The sequence below is a fragment of the Mus caroli genome, chromosome 8, assembly GCF_900094665.2.
Source record: "Mus caroli chromosome 8, CAROLI_EIJ_v1.1, whole genome shotgun sequence".
In the NCBI taxonomy this organism is placed as follows: Eukaryota; Metazoa; Chordata; class Mammalia; order Rodentia; family Muridae; genus Mus; species Mus caroli.
In genome coordinates, this window is record NC_034577.1 from 97328376 (window position 1) to 97351964 (window position 23589).

General features: G+C 45.3%; 3 protein-coding genes across 8 annotated transcripts in view; 2 read left to right on the plus strand and 1 right to left on the minus strand.

The window, feature by feature from the left end:
- Slc7a6 (solute carrier family 7 member 6) overlaps positions 1 to 12010 on the plus strand; it is a 31450-nt gene extending 19440 nt beyond the window's left edge. For 4 of the 6 annotated variants that reach the window (XM_029480348.1, XM_021170474.2, XM_021170475.2 and 1 more), the window contains exons 3-10: positions 848 to 973; positions 3634 to 3778; positions 4466 to 4589; positions 4809 to 4912; positions 5567 to 5663; positions 6891 to 7040; positions 7422 to 7605; positions 8110 to 12008. In XM_029480348.1, the coding sequence (XP_029336208.1) occupies positions 848 to 973; positions 3634 to 3778; positions 4466 to 4589; positions 4809 to 4912; positions 5567 to 5663; positions 6891 to 7040; positions 7422 to 7605; positions 8110 to 8204 (1025 nt within the window). In that variant the 3' untranslated portion in view covers positions 8205 to 12008. Of the gene's footprint in view, positions 1 to 847; positions 974 to 3633; positions 3779 to 4465; positions 4590 to 4808; positions 4913 to 5566; positions 5664 to 6890; positions 7041 to 7421; positions 7606 to 8109 lie in introns of all 6 variants that reach the window. The other 2 variants (XM_029480349.1, XM_029480350.1) reach the window with 1 other exon arrangement.
- Positions 12011 to 12019: 9 nt separating this feature from the next.
- Slc7a6os (solute carrier family 7 member 6 opposite strand) lies at positions 12020 to 21122 on the minus strand. Its single transcript, XM_021170784.2, has 5 exons — positions 20816 to 21122; positions 20462 to 20728; positions 15981 to 16190; positions 13848 to 13968; positions 12020 to 12758 (listed from the first exon to the last, which is right to left on the minus strand). Exons 1-5 carry the CDS (start codon positions 21095 to 21097, stop codon positions 12631 to 12633), a joined length of 1008 nt encoding a protein of 335 aa, XP_021026443.1. The 5' UTR covers positions 21098 to 21122; the 3' UTR covers positions 12020 to 12630.
- Positions 21123 to 21124: 2 nt separating this feature from the next.
- The window catches only part of Prmt7 (protein arginine methyltransferase 7), a 42246-nt gene continuing 39781 nt past the window's right edge, over positions 21125 to 23589 (plus strand). The window contains exons 1-2 of the mRNA XM_021170781.1: positions 21125 to 21179; positions 22461 to 22656. Coding sequence (XP_021026440.1) covers positions 22562 to 22656 — 95 coding nt within the window. The 5' untranslated portion in view covers positions 21125 to 21179; positions 22461 to 22561. The remainder of the gene's footprint in view (positions 21180 to 22460; positions 22657 to 23589) is intronic.

Below are 23589 nucleotides of genomic sequence, written 5' to 3' on the forward strand. Positions count from 1 at the left end.
CCTGCCTCTGCCTCCCGAGTGCTGGGATTAAAGGCGTGCGCCACGACGCCCGGCTGTCGGTTAAGCTTTAATCAGCTAGCAGTTCACAGCCATCAGTAATCTACAGGGCTCAGCTGTTATTGAGATGCATGAGTGTGCATCTCAGAGGCTGTAGGGTTCGCATGGGTCTAAGAAGCTCTGAGGAAGGCTCATTCTCTATGGGATCTGATGAGAATGAGCAAGTTTGCATTGGCATAGGGGTGGGGAGATCATTAGCACTTGGGGATGCAAGCTTGGGAGTGATCGTCTCTCTCAGCCTGAGTCTCTTCATGTATAAGATGGGGAACAGACATCTGTATTTGGGGGGTTGTGAGAAGTAGTAATCAAGGATTCAAGGATGCCTGTGAAATTGTCAAGTGTATAACAAACACACACACAACTTTAGGTGATTGGTCATCAGAATTCAAATTTACTTCATTTGTTGATGGATCCTTTTTGTCCCTACTGTCTGTGACTAGGGACAGGTCTCGTGCCTCTCATTTGGCACCTTGGGAGAATGGTTGGGGAAGAGTGGGTGAAGTGAGACTAACCAGCCATTCTTGGTGCTAGGGAACATTTCCAGAAATTGTTCTGGCAGCTTAGAGCATGTATCTGTTCATACATGCCCTAGTAGCTTAGGATGCAGTGTAGGGTATTCATACGTTCTGGACTGGTCTGTGTGCTCTTCCTGCTGTTCCACGTCTCATTGTTCAGTTGTTCCTCTAACTCAGCCAGGAAGGGCAGAAGAATCCTTTCCATAGAGAGTCTGGGGTCTTGTGTGTTCAGCCTAAGCCTGCCAGTAATACTATGGTTTTCCTTTTCCTTCTAGGTCTGCTGACATTTGTGAACTGTGCCTACGTCAAGTGGGGCACACGAGTACAAGACACTTTCACGTATGCCAAGGTCCTGGCACTCATTGCCATCATTATCATGGGCCTTGTTAAACTGTGCCAGGGTAAGAGGGGCTGAGGTGGGAAGAAGGGTCACTATCTTCTGAGGTCTCTGGCTTCCCGAGGAGGATGTGGGGACTCAGCTAGCTTCATCTTTCAGCACGTTTAGAGTACGTTCTAGAGTGTTGTCAGGGAACATGAGAGATGGTTATGAATCTGTTCCTGGGATTTGTCAGCCAGGGTAGCTTGGCCAACTAACTGGACGTGTTAAATGTCAGGTTCTCCTTAGGGCTTCTGTGGAAATACAGAGCATTGCAGAAAGCCAGGAAAGCTCCTGGGAATTCTTGAAACTTGGAGTATAATTGGGTCACTCACAGTAGTCATCCAGGACTGTAGATTACTGCCTCCCGGTTGTAGTCTATAGTCACCAAGCGGTGAGTGGACACCTGACTGTCCTGGAGATGGGCAGTAGGGAAGGGGTACGTGGTCGTTTTGCAGTATTTATTGTTTATTTGGACTTGTGTTAAACATTATATTGAGGAATATCCCAAAAAAAGTCAGCTCTAAAAAAATGTCAGAATGTTGTAAAATGGACATTGTCTTTCCTATGTTGGCCTTTCTTTTCTTTTTTTCTTTTTTCTTTTTTTGTTCGAGACAGAGTTTCTCTGTGTAACCCTGGCTGTCCTGGAACTCACACTGTAGACCAGGCTGACCTCGAACTCAGAAATCCTCCTGCCTCTGCCTCCCAAGTGCTGGGATTAAAGAAAGGCGTGCGACTACTACTGCCCCACTTTTTTTCTTTTCTTTTCTTTTTTTTTTTTTTAACTTTTGCTGAGGATGGAACCAGAATCTTATGTGTGCTATGTTAGACTCTACCACTCAGCCACATCCCTAGTCCTTTTAATTTAAAACTTTTTAAAACTTTTTTTTTTGTGTGATTTTTCGAGACAGGGTTTCTCTGTGTAGCTCTGGCTGTCCTGGAACTCACTTTGTAGACCAAGCTGGCCTCGAACTCAGAAATCCGCCTGCCTCTGCCTCCTGAGTGCTGGGATTAAAGGTGTGCGCCACCACGCCCGGCAAACTTTTTTAAAGATAATGTCTTGAACTATATTTTGGGCTGGCCTGTAATTTAGCATGTTGTCCAGTAGCTGTGATTAAAGGCATGTACCACCATATCCAGCTACTTACTGGCTCTTGAAAGGTTTTCATTCTGGGATCAGAGCAGACTGACACTGGTGGGCTTTCCAGGCTATCCTGAAGTCTTTGGCAAAGGGCATCTTGCTCATTTAACAGCCAGTGTTCTGTTACCAGCCCCTAAACATGGCAGTATTTACAGTCACCTAGGGAGCTGAGCCTTCATCTCAGACCTGTTAGTTTGAATCAAAAATTAAAAGTTCTTATGTGTGTTTGGTCCTAAGGACCTGATACTCCAAGGACATCTGGATGCCTGGCTGTAGTCACTTGGTACTAGTGCACAAAGTTCCTGCCTAAGAATTGCCTAATACACTTCATAAAAACACAGCTTTGGGCAAGTGACTACAGCTAGGCATCTAGATGTCACTGGAGTCTCAGGAGCATCTTATAGTAAAATTGGGCTACTGAGTAATCCTTCTCTGCAATATGTGCCTTAGAGAACCACTGAGACCCCATGGAAGCTCTTGCTGCACACTTATACCTTTTTGCCACATTGAGTTCTGGGTGTAACCTTTCATATATATATATATATTTTTTTTTTTTTTTTTTGTTCGTGTGAATATGCCACATGTGTGTGGGTCCTGAGGCCACCAAGCCTTCTTTCTACTCTAAGTCTAGGCTTTCTTCAGGGGGTGATGACAAGCCCCTTAGGAGGCTGACTCCTGTTCAAAACTCCATGCTGTCTGCTTGTCTGTCTTGAGAAGCTAGGTAGGTTTTCTATTTGTGGTCCCCAGAGGCCCCCAGGAAATGTGACAAATCACTCTGTCTTGGTTTGTTGCTCTGAAGGGTGGGGTTGGCTCACTAAGAGATAAGACCTGGGTTACTCTGTAGCCCTAGATTTCCGGCCCCAGACAGCCACACCGTCACTGCAAATAGACTGATAGAACCACATATCTAAATCATACAGTGATCTGTGCCCAGACTTTCTGCTGGGTCTGATTGTGAGTGGAAATTACTCCTCTGTGTGAAATGACCAGTGACATCAAAATAGGAAGAAGAGCTGAGGTCACCTCCAGGAAATGGACATTCCTTAGGGCCTTGGAAGAAGTGTTCCTTCAGAGCGCACCCGGGATGCTTTTGCTTTCTTTTTTTTTTTTAATTAAATATTTATTTATTTATTTATTTATTATATGTAAGTACGCTGTAGCTGTTTTCAGACACTCCAGAAGAGGGAGTCAGATCTCATTACAGATGGTTGTGAGCCACCATGTGGTTGCTGGGACTTGAACTCAGGACCTTAGGAAGAGCAGTCGGCGCTCTTAACCGCTGAGCCACGTCACCAGCCCTGCTTTTGCTTTCTTGATTACCTAGTTTTAGATGGGGCAGTGAATGTGGGGAGGTTTTGGTTATTGCTCCTTTTGTATTAAATAATGTTTTTTTTCTTCCCCTGCCCTGTTTTTTTGTCTCTCTTCTTTTTTCTCCTTTTGTTTCATCTTTTTAATTCTCCCTCTGTATTCTTTCTCTTCTTCACATTCCTTCTATCTCCCTTCCTTCTCTTTTGCCTGGTCTCCCACCCGTCTTTGCCCCACAGGACACACTGAGCACTTTCAGGACGCCTTTAAAGGTTCCTCGTGGAATGTGGGAGACCTCTCTCTTGCCCTGTACTCTGCCCTCTTCTCTTACTCAGGTTGGGACACCCTTAATTTTGTAACAGAAGAAATCAAAAACCCAGAAAGGTAAAGGCGAGATCACACTCTCCAACTTGGCTGGAACTCCTGCTGATGGTGGGCGCAGTTGCCCTGTTCCCATAGCTCCTCCCTCAACCTCCCCTCCCCTCATCCTCTCCCTGCTCCCCTTCTCCAGTTAGGAGGGGTTGGGGGCTAGGATGGGAGTGAGTGAATGTGAGAAAGCCCTGGCTCTCACCCTCATGTTCCATTGGAGAGCATCCAGGGTCTACTAAAGAGGAGAGGTCTTTAGTGGGCAGCAGCAGACCCAGCTAGGGCTGAGGTGGCAGGCTTTAGCCTTGTGGTGCTGAGACTGTGGCCTGAGCTGCCTGACCTGTTTCTGGCCTACCAGATCACCAGCCTAACCTCTAGTTTCTAGAGGATATTGCTCCTTGCATTTATCCTGAGATCACAGATGCAAGAAGGTTAGAAAGCCACACGTGGCTCATTGGACCTAATGAGATTGGATAAACTCATCGTGAGTCCCTTCTCAGCGAAAGTTCTCTTCTTTCTCAGTGGAAAAAGCCCAGGAGCATGGGAAGCTTACCCGCCCTGAGGCATACAGGGAAGAGGAGCTCATCTCAAAGACCTGGCAGCCAGTGAACTGTTAAATGTTAGGAAAATTCCAGGGGTGCTGGATGGCTTTTGATTCTCAGCAGAGCTTGGTTCTAGGTAGTCTTATTTCACTTGTCCTGACAGGAATTTGCCCTTGGCCATTGGGATTTCTATGCCAATTGTGACACTCATCTACATCCTGACCAACGTGGCTTATTACACAGTGCTGAACATTCAGGATGTCCATAAGAGTGACGCTGTGGCTGTGGTGAGTCTCGTGGGGGAGGAGGGCTGTCCTCATTGGCCCCTGTTCCCGAATGGTGTAATCTTTTTCTGCAGCTACTCTAGCTCTGCAGTGTGCGGCGTGGGTCTAGATAGGGCAGAGGGCAGGCATTTTAGCGAGGACTGCCTTTGTTCAGAGATCATAGATAGAGGAGGGTTACAAAACTCGCCTGTGTTGAGTTTCCCTCCTTTGCTCTGCCTTCAGACATTTGCTGACCAGACGTTTGGCATGTTCAGTTGGACCATCCCCATTGCCGTTGCTCTGTCCTGCTTTGGGGGCTTAAATGCATCCATCTTTGCTTCATCAAGGTACTTTGGTTTCTGATACTAGACTGTTCTTAGCACCCACATGGCTACCCACCACCATTTGTAACTCTAGTTCAGGGGTACCTGGGCAAGAGTAGTGCTTCTCTTAGTTGCTGTTCTATCTCTGCAACCCCACAGTGGCCTTTCAAAGAAGGGCTATGCAATCCCAGCAGAAACAGGAAGGTCCCAAGTTTGAGTCCTGCCAGACCTACACAAGACCTTGTGTCTCTTTAAATTAAAAAAAAAAAAAAAAAAAAAAAAAAAAAAGGCCATTGTGGTAGCTGTAAATTTGTATGGTGGCAGAATAAGGGTGTCCCTGGTGGGATGGGGATGTCACGAGGTAGTGGGAACACAGCATCCCTGGTGGGATGAGGGGAGGGATCTGGTTCAGAAAGAGGAGCATTGGTAGATGCTAGTGATTTCATTGCTGAGTGAGGGCTTGGAGTGGTTAATGGGTAATAGTGGGAGAGCGTTCCTGGGGAGTGCTGAGGTGTTAATAGTTAAAGACATTTGTGGGTATCGTGAGTAGTGGGCTGGGTGTAAGTGGAGCCTGTGATGGTGTCTTCTGTTTTGGGGAGGTGGGGGTGGCTCTGAGCTTAGTTTGTTTGAGGAGTGTGATTAGATAAGAGGCTGCTGACGAATTTCATTCCCTCACAGGTTGTTTTTCGTGGGCTCTCGTGAGGGCCACCTCCCGAACCTTCTGTCCATGATCCACATTGAGCGCTTTACACCCGTGCCTGCATTACTGTTCAATGTAAGCTCTGCAGGGAGAGTGTGGGTTTGGGCAGGTTTGTGCAGGATTCCTAATTTACACTGTACTTTAGGCTTGTAAGCATAGTTCATTATCTTTTCTCTAGTGTTATAAGGCAGGCAGACATTCTACCTGTACCACTCTTAGGCACTATTTATTCATTTTCTTCTGCCTCAAGACAAGGGCTTCTTTTTTTTTTTTTTTTTTGGTTTTTCGGGACGGGGTTTTTTTTTTAAGCCCGGGCTTTCCTGGAACCCCCTTTTTGAAACAGGCTGGCCTTGAACTCAGAAATCCGCCTGCCTCTGCCTCCCGAGTGCTGGGATTAAAGGTGTGCGCCACCACGCCCGGCTCTTTTTTTTTTTTAATTTATTTTTTATTTATTATACAATGTACACTGTAGCTGTCTTCAGATTCACCAGAAGAGGGCATCAAATCTCATTACGGGTAGTTGAGCTATCATGTGGTTGCTGGGAATTGAACTCAAGACCTTTGGAAGAGCAGTCAGTACTCTTAGACGGTGAGCCATCTCACCAGCCCGACAAGGGCTTCTTACGTAACAAGTTAGTATGTAGTATAAGTTAATCTTGAGCTTAGACCCTCTTGCCTCAGCCTCCCTGAAGGCCTTTTTTTTTTTTTTTTTTTTAAATCCTGTGTTGATACATGAGGGTGAAAAGACAGGTGGGTAAATTATCTATTTTTTAAGTTTAAACAGGCCTTAGCTTGTCTTAGAAAGCTAGTTTCTGAAACCCTATCTGCTAGGATTCTTTCATACAAGAAGACAAGTAGTTACCCCTCTCTCAAGAGTGGGTATGGATCCATTTTGCTCATCTCCCTTTCAAAAGCTACAGGCCACTGTGATGGTTCCGGAGGCAGTTTCCCCATGTGTATGCCAGGTAGCTGGGCTGCAGGCCTAACGAACTCTAGGTCAACAGTGTAACTCCCATTGTGGTTGGTATGTTGAGGGCCTCCCTGTCAGCCATCAGAAAGGAAGCCGAATCCTACCTTGTTAAGCACAGTGCTTGCAACAAGGGGGAGCACTAAGTATAGGCAGAGCTGGAGATATTGCCTTGAAGGTTACTGTGGGCAATGGACCCATCTGTCAAGCGAGAGCCACTGAAAACCAGAGCTAATCTGGTAAAGCTATTTCAGCTCTGACAGACTGCTGGATGGGCATCTCCTGGTGTGGCTGGAAGGAATGATCCTCTTCTCCACCTCTCTATCCCACCACAGTGCACCATGACACTTATCTACCTCGTTGTGAAGGACGTTTTCCTGCTCATCAACTACTTCAGCTTCAGCTACTGGTTCTTCGTGGGCTTGTCTGTTGTTGGACAGCTCTACCTTCGCTGGAAAGAACCTGACTGGCCTCGACCTCTCAAGGTCAGTGCCTCCTCTCCCCCCTCCTCTCCCTCTTCCTCCTCTTCTTTCTTCTTCTTCTTCCTTGGAACTAACCATGTGGCCAAGGAGAGCTCAACACGCACAGCTCATGCATGTTAGCAGGAGGGAGGGGTCCTCTTCTCTTTTAAAGATTTATTTTTATGTGTATTGGTGTTCTGCCTGCATGTCTGTGCAAGGATGGCAGATCCTCCGGAACTGGAGTTAGACAGCAGTGAGCTGTTGTGGGTGCTGGGAATTGAACTTGAGTCCTCTGGAAGAGCCATCTCTCCAGCCTCTCCTTAAGAGGGTCCTCCTCTTAAGGTGCCTTTTGATTGAGCTGTGTTCCATCATCCCACCCTACTAAATCTCGCTCTTCTATTTCAGCTGAGCCTCTTTTTTCCCATCGTGTTCTGCGTCTGCTCCTTGTTTCTGGTGGCCGTACCCCTCTTCAGTGACACCATCAATTCCCTCATTGGCATTGGGATTGCCCTCTCTGGGGTCCCTGTCTACTTTTTGGGTGTATACCTGCCAGAGTCCCGGAGACCACTCTTTATTAGGAATGTGCTAGGTGAGTGTCTCTTTGCTCCCATTTGCCCCACTGTTGGAGGCTGAGTGCTTATGTTGAGGGCTATACAGAGGCTACCAACTCTTCTCCTTCCTCATGGCAAAAGGATAAGACCTGGTATCCCATCACACTTTTTTGTGTTCTACTCTAGGGCTAAAGCACTGTCTGTTTTTTCCAGTGTTCTTGGGTTTGTTGTATTTTTTGAGACAGGGTTTTGTGTAACTCAGGCTAGTCTTGACCTCACTATGTAGCTGAGGATGACCCCAGACTCCTCATCCTCCTGCCTTTAACCCTCAAGTGCTAGGATTCCAGGCGTGTACCACCTCTGGGAAGAGAAGGCTGGGTGTGGAGTGGAGAGGCTTGTTGGTTGTAAGGGACAAGACCAGGCTTTGTGTGGCTAAGGGATAGGTGGGAAGGCATCACAGATATTCTTTCAGCCTTCTGCTATGGAGATTGTAACTGCAGCGACTATGTTTGCTAAATCCTGTGCTTCTTATCTTCATTTAGCTACTGTCACCAGAGTCACCCAGAAGCTTTGCTTTTGCGTCTTGACTGAGCTAGATGTAGCTGAAGAGAAAAATGTTGAGAGGAAAACTGAATAGAAGCAGAGATGACATTCCCTGAAGCCCAAAAGGCTGTGGCCGCAGCCACCAAAGACCAGTTCCCTAAACCTTCTGAATTAAAGGAGCCTCTTGGCCCACATTCTGTGAGGGGGCTCAGGGCCAATGCTCTCTCATTGGTAAGCTATGGGAAGATACCAATCAGGCCAGCCTGAAGATGGGGACTTCAGTGGGAGGGGAGGTTGGGCGGGGCATTGATTTAGTTTTACTTCTGATGAGTAGACGCAGCCCTGAAGGAATATTAGACTGACAGCTCTGGCTCTTGATTCACAGCTCTTTGTAGTTTAAACCAGGAGTCTACAGTGGGGCCCTTCATGGGAAGTTTTCCTCTGACCCTCTGACCAAGTCCAGCTACTTGATTTTTAGAGGTCTGAAATACTACCATTTCTTCCTGTGGCTCAAAATTCTTCCTTGAGGAGAGCGTTGTGTTCCCCTTTTTGTTTGTTGGGTGGCATGAACAGCAAGGCGCTGTGTAACTGACATGGGATCAATGTGTGCCTCCTTCCTGAATTCCACAAGAGGAACAACAGTCCCTCCCTCCCTCCCTCCCTCCCTCCCCGGAACCTCACGGTCAAGCAAACAGTTAGCTTGATGGGAAGACGACTGTTGAGGATCTAGGCATGAGAGCCCTCTAACTCGTGGATCCGAATGTTGGTGTGTCTTTGGGATCTCACTGTGTATAGAGTCCCCTCTCCTTGAGGAGGGGCTGCCTGTCTGACCTTGCTTAGGTCAGTATGGTCAGGATTCTCAGGCAAGGAGGTGAGCTTCTGGCTTTTCAAGGAATTGGACTGGGCCACTTGATTGTGCCCTTCCCAGCTGAATCCATGGTGCTGTGGAGCCCTTGAAACAAGGGCTGAGAGAAAAACCTCACTACTCCAGCTGAGTGGAGCGTCTCTACTACCTGGACAAGCCACAACTGTCACCAAATTTCAACTCCTGTATGTCATTATTTATTGATAATTAATCCAGGACACCAGTTGTAACAAACCATTAGTGATCATTTCTCTATAGGATGCAATAAGTGAATTATGTTTGTATCTTAGCTGGCCTGGTTGCACACATCTGTAATCTGAACTTGGTATGCTGAGGCATAAGGAGTTTGAATTTGAGGCTAATTTAGGCTACATAATTTCCAGGTAGCAGCCACTCTGGAAAGATCAGACAAGATCTTGTCTCACCATATACCTGTTATACTTTAATATACAGATAAGTCACATGTTATTATCATCTGGCTCAGATCCAGCAAGGACAGATGAGCAACTTCATGAGTCATAATACTGCTATTTTGAAGGACAATCCTTTGTTTTATTAAGACTGTAGATCTTTGTTCTACTTGACATAAAATAAATCTTTGGATTTTTGGTATGAACTGCAAGAGGCCTGGAATGTTCTACATAAGGTGTTACGCAAAATTCAGGTAGATAACCTGATTTATCAGTTGTCACTGGACTCCTGGATTCAAGTCAAATAGTTTGTTATCTTTAAGAGCCTGTGCAAGATTGGCTATGTATGGACTCACAAAGCTCACTTTGCTGGAAGTGGTCACTAATTTCCTGAAAGCACCAAGCTTTGTTTACATGCTGAACCATCTTGGGTCATGGGACAGTACCTGCTTGCCTTCTCTTGTCCAAGGGCTGGGCAGGTGAGATTGAAGTGTCAGGAAATGCTTGGTACTTGTGCATTGGTTTTCTCTCTATGAAGATCGATGAAGACTGTGGGAGAAAACAGCTTCCACCTCAGCCTCGCTCCTGGTAAATGGTAGAAACAGCTAATTCTGGTGATCAGACTAGGCTGCCAGTTAAAGCCAAAACAATAGGCTTGGATCTCTGTGAGCAGTGTGTCTACACAAGATTGTAGAACTCTCTTGATGCCCTTAGACATTGCCACCTTGGACACAGAAGAACCTGCTATGCTGTCTTGGCATCCTTCAAGGACATTTCAAGTTTTAGAATTTGTGAACAATACAGATAGTAACTATGTGGCAGTCTCCCAATACCAAACTGGCTCTAGACTCACAGTAACCTTGGATATATGCTTGCTCAATAAAGACTTAGGGGACCCTGTCTAATCACAGTTGCCATTGGTTCTGGACATGCACCTGTGAGAGGGTGACATTCCTACTGTCATGGGTTGGGAATCCTGTCTGATAAGGAGTTTTGTGTAAAGACTGACTTGCCTAAACCATACAAGCATGATTCATATCTGAGCTAAGCTGTTGTCCATTCCAAGGCTCTGCTAGAGCAAAGCTTTTAAGCAAGTTATGACCCTGGTTTAAGTGGTCTTTGGCCCTTAACCAGCTTATCTCAGGAATTTGCTGCCCTCCAGTGGTTTCTAAAAGCAGGGACCTCACACTGAAGGTGCTCTAGTACTTCCTTAGTGAGCCATGTTCTCATCGTCACTTGACTGATAGCATTTTTTTTCTTTCTAAGCTCAACACAGCTTCCCCCAGGAACCCTTTCTGTGGGAAAGAAGCCAGACTTCTACAGCATTCAAGCTTGATAGTGGAATTCTTCCCACCAGGTCTTTTGTCTCTTTGAATCACCTCTCAGTGTGCTAATCCCATTTACAGTGGTGCATTGTTCTCCTCTTATAGTAGGTACAGCCTGTGAAGTTGTTGGCTCTTTAATGTTAACGTTAGCATAACAGTGAGCACACTGCAGTGGCAAATAGAATTTTACTCCTGCTTATATGCCTACAGATCAAGATGACTAGTGTTAGATACCACATTGCTGCCTATTGCTCAAAACACTGAATTGTTGAGTAACTGAGATAGTTGTTGGTTTGATTAGTTCCAATAACCACTTGGATATACAAATGAGATCACTTCGACAAGTTTAATAACTCCTACATAGGTAAGTGAAAGGATGTGTAGAAATGTATGAACTTATAAGTACTTGGAAGAAGGCATCTGTGTTACTTTCCCATGGATCTTTCCCAGGAAGAGGGTATTTGCTGAATTGAATGTTGCATGTTACTTCCCTACACCTAGTGTCTGCTACAGTAACTAGTCACATGTAACTAAAATCTAGCCAGTTTGATAAGTGTCCATGCATTACACTAGCACTTGGAAGATTAAGGCAAGATTGCAACTTACATTTAACCCCCTCCCCCCAAAATGCTGGTTGTGGTGGCTCATGCCTTTAATTCCAGCACTAGGGAGGCAGGGGTAGGTGGATCCCTTCTGAGGCAGCCTCATCTACACGGAGACTGTATCACCCCCTCCCCAAACAAAAATCGTTGAAGTTTCTCAGTTGCCCTAATCATATTTCAAGTGCTCAAAAGCCACACAAGTGTACCGTGCATACACAGAACATGCTGTGGGAAGTTTTATTGGACAATACTACATCTAGGGCTAAGGCAGCTGAGATGCTGAGTTCTGGTGACAGTGTCCTATTGATGATACAGTTGGCCTTCCATGTATTTACTAATTTACATGGCCCTGCATTTACTAATTTACATTTTGGGGCAATGTGCCTATATGGAAGATTTACTCTTATTCTCCAAAGAGTTGTGGTATAATAATTTAGTGTTTACATTCGATTTTTATAATCTGAAGAGGCATAGACTTTGTGGACATACTGTGTCATCTTATGTAAGGGACTTGGTTGGACACATGGTGGTTTTTGGCAGCCCTAGAACCATATAACAAGGGTGATGTATGTAATGCCTTGGGTGAGTGCTATAAACAGTTGACATGGCCCATCATGTTTAAAGTTAATTCTGAAACATGTAATTCACTAACCTTTTTCTATGAGGAAAACACCTAAAACAATCAGATTTAAAAAAGAATTGCTTGCTTCTGTGTAAAAAGTTAAGTTTTTATTAAAGATCATCACATTCATACATATTGTTCCTTGGTACCACTGCCAAAGGTGATAGCAGTCTTTATAACCATTATCAGAGTCTAAAGGGGGCTGGGGGAAAGACATGACCGCCCATAGGTCAGGGCGGGGGAGTCATTGTTGTCCTTGCAGAGATCATCTCCATCAAAGGGAACAGGCTTCACTGGGAGCAGGCACTCCCTCCTCCCACCAGCTTCTTTAGCCCTGAGCATATAAGTAAAATGACAGAAAAACCACCAGGGATGGAGGTTTTACATCATTTTATTTTCCAGATTGTAAGATCACTTTTTAAAAAATAGAACGCCCAGGCTGGCCTAGAACTTACTGTTTAGTCTAAAGGCTGGCCTTGTATTCTCAGTGCTCTTCTTGGCTCCCAAACTCTCCAATGCTGGAATTACAGACATGACCCAGCGTGCTTGGCGTCACTTATCACTTACAAGGAAGTCCACACTGTGCTGGGGTAAAGGCTTTTCTTTCCACATGTTCAGTTAGGAATCCTAAGATGATGACTCTGTAGTCAGAGCCTTAAAGGCCCATGGAAGAATCTCACAAATACCAGCAAGCCATCAATCTGAATCCAGACCATGGGGGCTGTCATAGTCAAACTCCTTTTGTACATCCAAAGGGTATTTGCTCCACATCAGTCGCCCGCAGCTTCTTTCCTCCTCGCTGAGGCTGTTGTATTCATCAGAGCCTTCAAGGAGATAAAAGATTGTATTTTCTATTATAAAATACTTGCTCATAAAGAAAATTTATGATAAAGAACTTAGACAACTTTGAGGAGTCAGTTCTTCCGTTATGTGGGTGTTAGGAGAATCAAACTTGGGTTATCAGGCTTAGCAGCCAAACGATCAGGGGTTAGAGGCTTTTTTTTTTTTTTTTTTTTTTTAATAAATTTGTTTTAAGTAAGCACACTGTACACTGTCACTATCTTCAGACACACAAGAGGAGGGCACTGGATTCTATTACAGATGGTTGTGAGTCACCATGTGGTTGCTAAGAATTGAATTCAGGACCTCTGGAAAAGCAGTCAGTGCTCTTAATTGCTGAGCCATCTCTCCAGCCCCACCTTTTTTTTTTTAAATCATCTCCTTCCCATACTTCTTTCAAGATCTGTCTAGAGCTCACTGCTCTGCCACTTCAGCTATGGGAGAGCTGGGATGACAGGGATGTCCTACTTGAGCCATGTAAATACTTTATCTCTTTTTAAAATTTATTTGTGTGTGTGTTATGTGTAGTGGTAAGATGAGGTTTTCCTTTTACAGAGGATTTATAGCAACTCATGTTGCCAGACTTGCTGTGGTATGTTAATACCTTTTGTTTGTTTGGTTTTTGAGAAAGGGTTTCTTTGTGTATCCCTGGGTGTTCTGGAACTTTCCTTTTAGACCAGGCTGTCCTTGAGCTCAGATACCCATCTATCTCCCTCTGCCTCCCAATTTTATTTTTTAAACGTGTTAGTGTTTTTCCTGAATGTATGTATGTGCATATGTATACCTGGTACCCATAGAGGTCTGAAGAGGGAGTCAGGTTCCCTCGAATTGAATGGAATTAAGGATGGGTGTGTTGCCATGGCAGTACTAGAAACAGAACCCACATCTTTTGTAAGAACAGCCAGTGCTCTTAGCCACTGAACCATCTCCCCAACCCAGTCAATACTTTCCCCAGCAGTTCCCCTATAAAGAGAGGGAAAGCCAGCCATATGCAAGCATACGCATCAATTAATTATACCTTCAACCTCAATCTTGACTCCTACCAATCCCACTCCATCTGGGTTGCTACCCACCTCTGGAATCTTCATCTCTATCACTGCTTTCTTCATCCGGGTACTCATTCCGCCAGTTATTTTCACTGTTTTCATCATCTTCATCTTCATAAATATCTTCTGACTGCTCATCATCATTTACCTGAACATCTCAACATAAACATGAGTTTAAGTCCAGACCTGAGTCATGCTCCTTATGGGATGCTATTGGCAATACCATCTCGGGGAGATTCAACTAAAGGCACCACATGAAAAGGTAGACAAGGAAAAGTTTGTCCAACTCTGCTTTACTAGACACTAGGTAATCTTAGGCCCAGGTCCAACCAAGAGTCTAGCTACAGATACCACATCCCAGTGCCAGCAGAGGGGAATGACTGTAGAGTAGCATTCATGGATGGCCAGGTGAGAGAGGGATTTTACAACTTGAGTAATGCCAAAGATTAGGACCAAAAACTTCAGGGTAAGTGGAAAGGAGTATACACCACATAGTGGTCTAAGATGGTACCTATCTGCACTAGTAATAGTGAACTCTGAAGGCAGCCACATGCACACCCACTCAGGCAGACAGATACAGTCTCACACATACATACACATAAACTGGAAAAAGGAAGCTCAACGTTTTTAGAAAACGGAATCAAGATGCCTTTTTTTTCCCCCCTGAGATAGGGACTTACTATGTAGTCCTGGTTGGCAGGGAGCTTGCTATGTGTAGATCAGGATGGTCTCACAGAGACCCACCTACCTCTGCTTTTTAAGTGCTGGAATTAAAAGTGTATGCCAGCTCTTCTTAAAATTTAGAATGTGTCCGTCCTTGGGGGCTGGAGAAATGACTCAGTGGTTGAAGCACCTAATGTTTTAAGAGGTCCTGGGTTCAATTCCTAACATGTATTGTCTTACAATTGTAATCTGTAAACACACTGCCAGAAGATGTAACACTCTTCTGGCCTCTTTTGGTACCAGCATGCATATGACGTGCAGATATTCATGTAGGCAAACATCCATACAGCTTTTTGTTCTTACTCACGTCTGGTTTTATTGTCTCAAGGTTATAAACAAAACTTTCAGTGTAAGTAGTCCAACATATCTGCTGTATTAAACCAGGGTTTCTACAAAGGATTTAGAACAGAATTTTCCTTCCAAGGAAAACCAAGAACTAGAACAATGTTTATCAAGAGAAGATAAACATCCAGGTGGGATGCTTGTAATCCCACTACTGGGGAAGCTGAGGCAATTCAGATTGCCACAAGTTAAAAGCTTGGGCAACAAGCTAAGTACAAGGCCTGCCTGGACTACATTGTGAAATCCTTTTATAAAAATAAAAAGGGAGGCTGGAGAGATGGCTCGGCAGGTAAGAGCACTGACTGCTTTTCCGAAGGTCCTGAGTTCAAATTCCAGCGACCACATGGTGGTTTAGAACCACCTGAAATGAGATCTGACGCCCTCTTCTGGTGTGTCTAAAGATAGCAACAGCGTACTTACTACTACTACTCAATCAATCAACCAATCAATCAATCAATTTAGGGTTAGAATGAGCAGAGGCCCTGAGTTCAATTCCCAGCAACCACATAATGGTTCACAACCATCTGTACAGCTACAGTGTACTCATATACATAAATATAAATGAACAAATCTTTAAGAAAATTTAGAAAGGGGCTGAACAAGCTTAAGCACCACTGTTTGGATATCCAGAACCCATGTAAAAGCTGGGTGGACTGGGTAGCCTGCCTGAGATCCAAGCAAATGGGAGGTAGAGACAGGAATCCCTGGGGTAAACTGTCATTAGATTAGTTGGGATTGGCAAGCTCTAGTTTCAGTGAGAGACCCTACATCAAGGAAGACACTAAATGGACTGTATGAGATCCCATTCCGTGCCTCTCCCTCCCCACTTTCTCCACCCCCGCCAAAAAAAAAAAAAAAAAAAAAAAAAGGCATAGTAAGATGATTTAGTGGTTGAAGGTGCTTGCCACCAAACCTGATGACCTCAATTGTATCCCAGGAGTCCACGTGGTACAAACAAATTGTCCTGGCTTCCACACATGCACCATGCATGCATACACACTAAATAAAATTGATTTTAAAATTTAAAAATAAAAGGAGTGGAGTCCAGGAAGTCAGAAGTACCCTATTCACCCTTCTCCTCTTGGACCTCCTTACCAGCTCCCATTCCTGGCTGTAGGGCTGCACAGACATGATGTTCTCAATCCACCCTGGAGGGGCCATCTCCATATAGTAAATGTCATATACATAGTCGTCATTGTGCTTTGGGTCCTCCTGGTGGTTTACTTGGGATCCATCCTCGGATACAGTCAGCCTCTCACGGATCAACTCTACAGAATTGCAGAGGATCACATCTGGATCAGATGTCTACAAAGAAACCAGATGACGAGATTAAAACTCAAATGAGGACTATTTATAAGGATTCTAAGGATTGGGTAAGTGAAGGCCTGTTTTTGTTTTTAAATTCCCATCACCTTATTGAATTCTTTTTTTTTTTTTTAATTTTATTATTATATATAAGTGCACTATAGCTGTCTTTAGACGCGGCAGAAGAGGGCATCAAATCTCATTACGGGTGGCTGTGAGCCACCATGTGGTTGCTGGGATTTGAACTCAGGACCTTCAGAAGAGCAGTCAGTGCTCCTACCAACCAGCTGAGCCATCTCACCAGCCCTGTTTTTTGTTTTTTTTTTTAAAAGATTTATTTATTGTTATATGTAAGTACACTGTAGCTGTCATCAGACACACCAGAATAGGGAGTGTCAGATCTCATTACAGATGGTGGTGAGCCACCATGTGTTTGCTGGGATTTGCACTCATGACCTTCGGAAGAGTACTCAGTGCTCTTAGCCACTGAGCCATCTCGCCAGCCTGGCCTGTATTTTTTTTTTTTTTTTTATGTCCTATTCAAGACAGTTTTTTTGTTCTGAGACAGTTTTACTCTATGTAGTCCTGGCTGGCCAGGAACTTATTGTATTGACCAGGCAGGTTTTTTTCCTTTTTTTTTTTAAGACAGGGTTTCTTTGTGTAGCCCTGGCTGTCCTGGAACACACTCTGTAGACCAGGCTGGCCTCGAAGTCAGAAATCCGCCTGCCTCTGCCTCTGCCTCCTGATTGCTGGGATTAAAGGCAGCTGTCTCTACCTTTTCTAATGGGAAAGGAAACTAGAATAATAGTACTACATGGTTTGCATGGCATGGTGCACATGGGAGTCCTGGGAACTGAATTCAGGCTTTACCTGTACCTGCTGAACAATCCTGCCAGCCCTCAGAAAAATTATTTTTAATATTTCCAGTTATATTGTATAGACTACTTTCCATTGTTAAACAAGTATTTCCCACGTTGCCAATCTTCAGTATTATCAAAGGTGTTGATAACTCCATTTGGAGTGGAGTAACAAGCAGTTTTAAGGTGCCTTATGTGGGTGCTGGGAAATCTTCATGATGAAACTGCTTTAAGTAAACTGCTGAGCCATGTCTAGAGCCCCATGCATTCCTAGTTCTTGAACTAATCATTAGCAGTATCCACAATATTTCATTTCTGCATTTGAAAATGGTGATAACCTTGGAGAAAAGAAGCCCTTATCCCAACTTCACCACCGTCATTCCAGTTAAAACGCAGACAACTCTGAAAAGCACCAACACTTAACACCATCTGAGGGCTGCACGGCAATCGACCAAGGGAAGGGAAGAACCTTGCTGTAGTCCACTGACTACAGGTTCAAATTATCTTTCCTAGAAAAACCAAATTCATGCTTGGTACTGCCATCCTAGATCTGTCTCCACACAGTAATGTACAGCTTAGTTGCCCGTAACCTATGGAATGCAGAGCCAGCAGCTTTACCTTGCCTTCTTTCTCTCACAGCTGTTCTGTCTCTACATTAGCTGTTCTCAACCCCATTGGTTCTAACCCCTTTGGGGGGAGGGGTGCTACATATCATTATCCTGCATATCAGATATTTACATTATAATTCATATCAGTAGCAAAATTCCAGTTATGAAGTAGCAATATAATTCATGGCTGAGCATCACCATAAGAGGAACTGTGTTTAAGGGTCACAGCATTAGGGAGGATCAGAGCCATTACTATTTGGTTTTTTTTTTTTTTTTTTTTTTTTTTTTTTTTTTTTTTTTTTTNGCCCTGGCTGTCCTGGAACTCACTCTGTAGACCAGGCTGGCCTCGAACTCAGAAATCCGCCTGCCTCTGCCTCCCGAGTGCTGGGATTAAAGGTGTCCGCCACCATTGCCTGGCCTGGTGCAAGCTTTTAATCTCAGTACTTTAGGCAGCAGGCAGATCTCTGTTGAGTTCAATGCCAACCTGGTCTACATAGTCTCAAAAAAAAAAAAAAAATCAAAACAAATACAGGCATAGAAATAAATGCCCAGGTAACACAGCTAAAGCCTCCTCACCCACACTTCTATAAGCAACCTCAAGTAAATTAATGGGAACACACACACTCAAAGAGCATAGTAATAAAAGAAGAATAATCAGGGTTCATTAAGAAAGTTTCAACAGGGGGCAAGCGAGATGGCTCAGTGGGTAAGAGCACTCACTGACTGTTCTTCTGAAGGTCCTGAGTTCAAATCCCAGCAACCACATGGTGGCTCACAACTACCTGTAATGAGATCTGATGCCCTCTTCTGGCTCATCTGAAGACAGCTACAGTGTACTTATGTATAATAATAAATAAATCTTTGGGTTGGAGCTGGGCTGACCGAAGCAAGTGGGCTGAATGGAGTGAGCAGGGTTGAGTGATCAGAAGTCCTAAAATTCAATTCCCAACAACCACATGAAGGCTCACAACCATCTGTACAGTTACAGTGTACTTACATACATAAAATAAATAAAGCTTTTTTTCTTTTAAAGGTTCAACAGGAGTATAGACATACAAAATCTAATAAAAACTATTACCTTGAATAGCCAATGCTTGCTAATAAAAACTCTGAAAAAGTAAAAACAAAATGGCAATAAAAGTATCTAATTCATAGTATTTGTGAAGATTAAGAAAAGGAAAATACCACATTAGGAATTTAGCTCAGAGGAAGGACACTTGCCCCAAGTTCCCTTTGTAGTGACAAGTCTGGAATTTTGGTTTCTTTAAAGAACACAGAAACGGGCTGGAGAGATGGCTCAGTGGTTAAGAGCACCGACTGCTCTTCCGAAGGTCCTGAGTTCAAATCCCAGCAACCACATGGTGGCCCACAACCATCCGTAATGAGATCTGACGCCCTCTTCTGGTACATCTGAAGACAGCTACAGTGTACTATATAATAATAAATAAATTTTTTTTCATTTATTTTATTTTACTTTATTTTATTGAGTGTATGATGGAAGAGTGAAAATGGGTCAAAAGGGAGGGAAGGAGAGAGGGAGGGAGGGAGGGAGGTCTTTCCCATGCTGGGAAAGATCTGTGCCTTGGGAAGGAAGGCAGCCAAACGGGTTAGTGGTAGTGCGTAGTCCGTTGTGGTGCTCTATCCAAAAGACTTTGGTTCTGACCTCCCATTTTACTCTCAAAGGGCAGTCTCTTCCTCCATGATTGTTCCCCACTATGGATGTAGCCTGCATTGTGTGTGTGGGTTATGAAAAACAGAAGGCAGGAGGAACTGGCTGACCTCCTTATCTTATAGACTGTCTGAATCTATCTTGGATGAAAGTATTCCATGGCCACTGTGTGCTCTGAGATTCGTGTTTATTCCAATAAATAAATCTTAAACAAACAAACAAACAAAATCCCACAGAAACAGTTTATGTTTTTGTTTTAATCCCAGGTGTGGGGCTGCTTTGAGCTGTCTGAAGCAGCTGACTATGATTTGCCTCATGCCCTAGCAGAAGTGGTTTTTGTCAGCTGCAGATAGTTTCTGGGACATTTGGAATTCTGGGAACTTCTCAGAGGGTATATATAAATGCTAGAGCCCCATCTTCAGGAAGGTTGGAGGCAAACTGTTAGGAGTCTGACCATACACAGCACCAAAACCTCCAAAATTGTGAACTAAAACTCCTTCCATATTTACCTCATTTTTCGTAGCAATGACAGTTTAATATCATCTCTAAATACTGTATAACTTTTAAATAGCCAAATCCACTTTCAAAAGCCCTACATCAATTCTGTTTATTTTGATACACGTTCTCACTGTGTAGCTCTGTCTGGCCTTGAAAGAAGAGATCTATTGGTCCATGCCTCTTGAGTAGTAAAGGCCTGATCAATCACACCCAAAGTTTTTGTTTTTTTTTTTTTTGAGACAAGGTCTCACTATGTAGTCCTTTTTGGGCTGGAACTCAGAGATCCACCTGGTACTGCCTCCCAAATGCTGGGAGGGAAGGTGTGTATTACGACACAAGCAAAAGAGAAAGAAAGAAAACCAATCCTAAGGGGCGTGGGTAGCACATGCTTACTTATAATCCCAGCACTGGGGCGACTGAGGCAGAACTGCTGTGTGTCAGAGGTCTGCTTGGGCTCCATAGCCCGTACTATGTCAACCAGAGCTACACAGCAAAACTATCTCAACAGAACAAAAACAACAACAGAAATCAGGTAGAATGAGGTCAACCCTTAGAGATGGATCATCTATTCTTAAGCTTACAGTGTGTATGCTCTTCATTACTGCCTTTGGGAGCAGAGCAGACATATACAGTACTCACTTTGCGGCAGTCGGTGGCAGCAGCCTCTAGGTTTTCCTCCTCGTGGACCAGGTCCAACAACTGGAAGCCCGCATCCCCGACAGCTTCTGACCCACACTGAGGCTCCAAACTGTTAGAGGTTCCCGAGGATCGGTGGCTGGAGACCACCCTGTAGCGGCCCTCTTTACGGACCTCGCGCACCGAGGCACGAAGATCGCGGCGGATACGCAGCTGACTGCTCCGGGACGGGCGCAAGGCAGCCCGCACAAGCTGCTGGATTGGCTCCTCCTGAGGGGCGACAGGAAAAGAGATGACTGCGACACGGGCAGCGTTCAAAGATCGCTCCCACAAAGAGTCCATTCACCCTTCTCATACCTGGGATCGCACGGTAGCAACCAACTGGAAGACATTTCTCTCCGCTGCCGCCTCCTGGCCCTCTGGCGTCTCCCGAGCCGCAGACTCAACCTCGCTGCTCCGGGGGCGTTTACAGGCCAGCACGAGCGCCTCGGCGGGCTCCGCGTTGCGCTTCCGCTTCACGCGCAACACCGCAGTCCTGCCGGCCTCCATAGCGGCGATCGCGGAGTACTGTGGGAAGGCGCGGGGCGCGACGGGATGTCTGTCCAGTTCCGCAGAGGGCGGGGCCTCACGGAACGTCATGCTACGCCTCGACGCCCCGCCCACAGTGGGAGAGGCAAAATGGCCGCGGGAGTGGCGGCGAGTGGAGCGCTTCCCACAGCGGGTGAGCTGTTGGGCTTGCTGGGGAGGTCGGGCCGTGGCTGGTCCTGGGTGCAGTCGGTCTTCCGGCCTCATTTTTAGGGCTCTGGCGTGGGGGATATTTGGGTTTCCGCTGTACTTATTTTCCCGGCTGCTCCAGAGTCCACGTGGAGTGGTTCAAGCACCCTGAGCAGGTTTGCCGCAGCCGTCCGCGTGGGTGACTGTCCTTTCTCAGACTGTCGCCGGGCGCAGGACTTGTGTCAGAAGCCTCGCCCCAGTCACTCACACCGGGCGGGACCTCAGTTGTATGCAGCGCCCCTAACCCAGCCGGGAACGGTTCGGTCCCGGGACCGTTCGGGCGGTTCTGCTTCGGGATGGCTTTCCCAGATCGTATTCTGAGGAGTTCGGGAACCATTCAGTTCACGACACTCACCCGGAGAAGCGCCAGACGTTTGTGTGCCCGAGGTGGACATGCTTTTGATTAAAACTCTGGAGTGGCCCTCAGTGCATTTTTAAGTGTGTTCTTAGTTAAACCCTAGCGACATCACAGATAAGCAAGCGTCCTTAATCTGTCGCGGAATAACCACTTCTGCGCTTTTACTGTATAATGTTAGCTCATTGCTCGGCTTACCCTGCCTTCTCACTTGCCTTCACTTGAAGGCTGGACCCCGATGGACTTGTGGGGCCTTTTAATTATGTAGGAATTTCTGAAAAGTGGCGAAACTTCCAGACAGCCCTATATATTTACTGTAGGGTTCTCCCACACTCCCAACTTTTTCTTAAGACAGGAATCTCATTGTGCAGCCCTGACAGGCATGGAACTCATAGAGATGGTCCTGCCTCTGCTTTTCTAGTGCTAGAATCAAAGGCATGCACCAACACGTTGTTCTGTTTTGTTCTTGTTTTATGACAGCATAGCCCAGGCTGGCATCAAACTTCAGATCCTTCTGCCTCAGTTTCCTAAGTGCTGAGATTTTAGACATGAGCTACCACCACTGGCTTTTATTATAGTTTCTGATGGTATATCCTGTATAAAAAATGAAAATTACTCTTGTTAGAAATATCAAAATCCTGGTTAATTTTCTTTTGAGATGGGCTGTCACTATGTAGTTCTTGCTGGCTTAGAACTTGCTATGAAGACCATGTTGACTTTGAACTTACACAGAGACCTGCCTGTCTCTGCCTTCCAGACCTGAGATTGAAGGTCGATGTTATCATTAATAAGAAATTGTAAGTAACTTTGACATTTTTATCTGTTTCTTTATTTTTTTTCTCTTTTTTTTTTTGTCCTTTATCTCCATCCTAGGCATTATAATTGATTAGGTTTCTGATATCAAGATCTCTTCCTAAGAAGTAAATTAACAAGCCTCACATTTCTGTGCAAACGCTGAGGAGCCAGTTGGCACCATGAAGGTCTTCTGTGGCCGTGCCAATCCCACCACGGGATCCCTGGAGTGGCTGGAGGAGGATGAACACTATGATTACCACCAGGAGATTGCCAGGTACCCAGGGCTGTTGCTCAGCTGGCTGCAGGGGTGCAGGGCTCCTCCGTGTCAACTTAGGTTTGAAGGAGGTTGTGGAGATTGTTTTTCTGAGCAGTTGAGATGTTAGGAGAACAGAGCACCTGCTGAGAGCAGTGTGGGAAGTGGGTTGGAGAGAGGACGGGGAGTCCTCCGTCCTAACGTAGACGCAAGCGGTGGAGGTGAGAGGCAGAGCAGCTTGGAGGAGCGGGAGTTTGGTAACCCACTGTATGTAGCAAGAGGGGAAAGTTCCAGAAGCACCAAGATTTCTCCCGGTGAGATGACCGGGTGGATGGGATGCCCTCCCGAGAGGAGGAGGTTTTAAGGTTTGGACACTTCCTGTGATGCTAGAGGTAGAAAGAAGCACGAGTTGTGGAGACACAGAGTTTGTGGAGCTCGGTAAAGGTGAAGTTGAGAGAAGTCGTTGCATCTCAGTGAAAGAGGTCATGGAGGGATCAGCCGAGGAGACTGAAGTGAGCCAAGAGGGAAGTTAGCATGGAAAGAAACGAGAAGTTCAGCAAAGGGTCGGGCTGCTCACAAGTCCTGAATGCTGATGCCCATTAGTAACAGCAGTGGGCAGGTGTGATGCGGGGGAGCTCCGGTGGTGAGTTCCGGGTGAGATGTGAGTGGACCGGAGAGATGGATGGTTCTACACATCTACACAGTGGGCAGCGCAACTCGCTCCATCTGGACTCTGGGCATTTGCACTCACAGGCATTCTCATACACGTATGATTAAAAAGAAACTATTTTGCCAGGCAGTGGTGGCTCATGCCTATAATTCCAGCAGTTGGAAGGCAGAGGCAGGAGGATTTCTGAGTTCAAGGCCAGGCTGGTCTATAGAGTGAGTTCCAGGACAATCAAGGCTATACAGAGAAACCCTGTCTCGAAAAAAAAAAAAAAAAAAAAAAAAAAA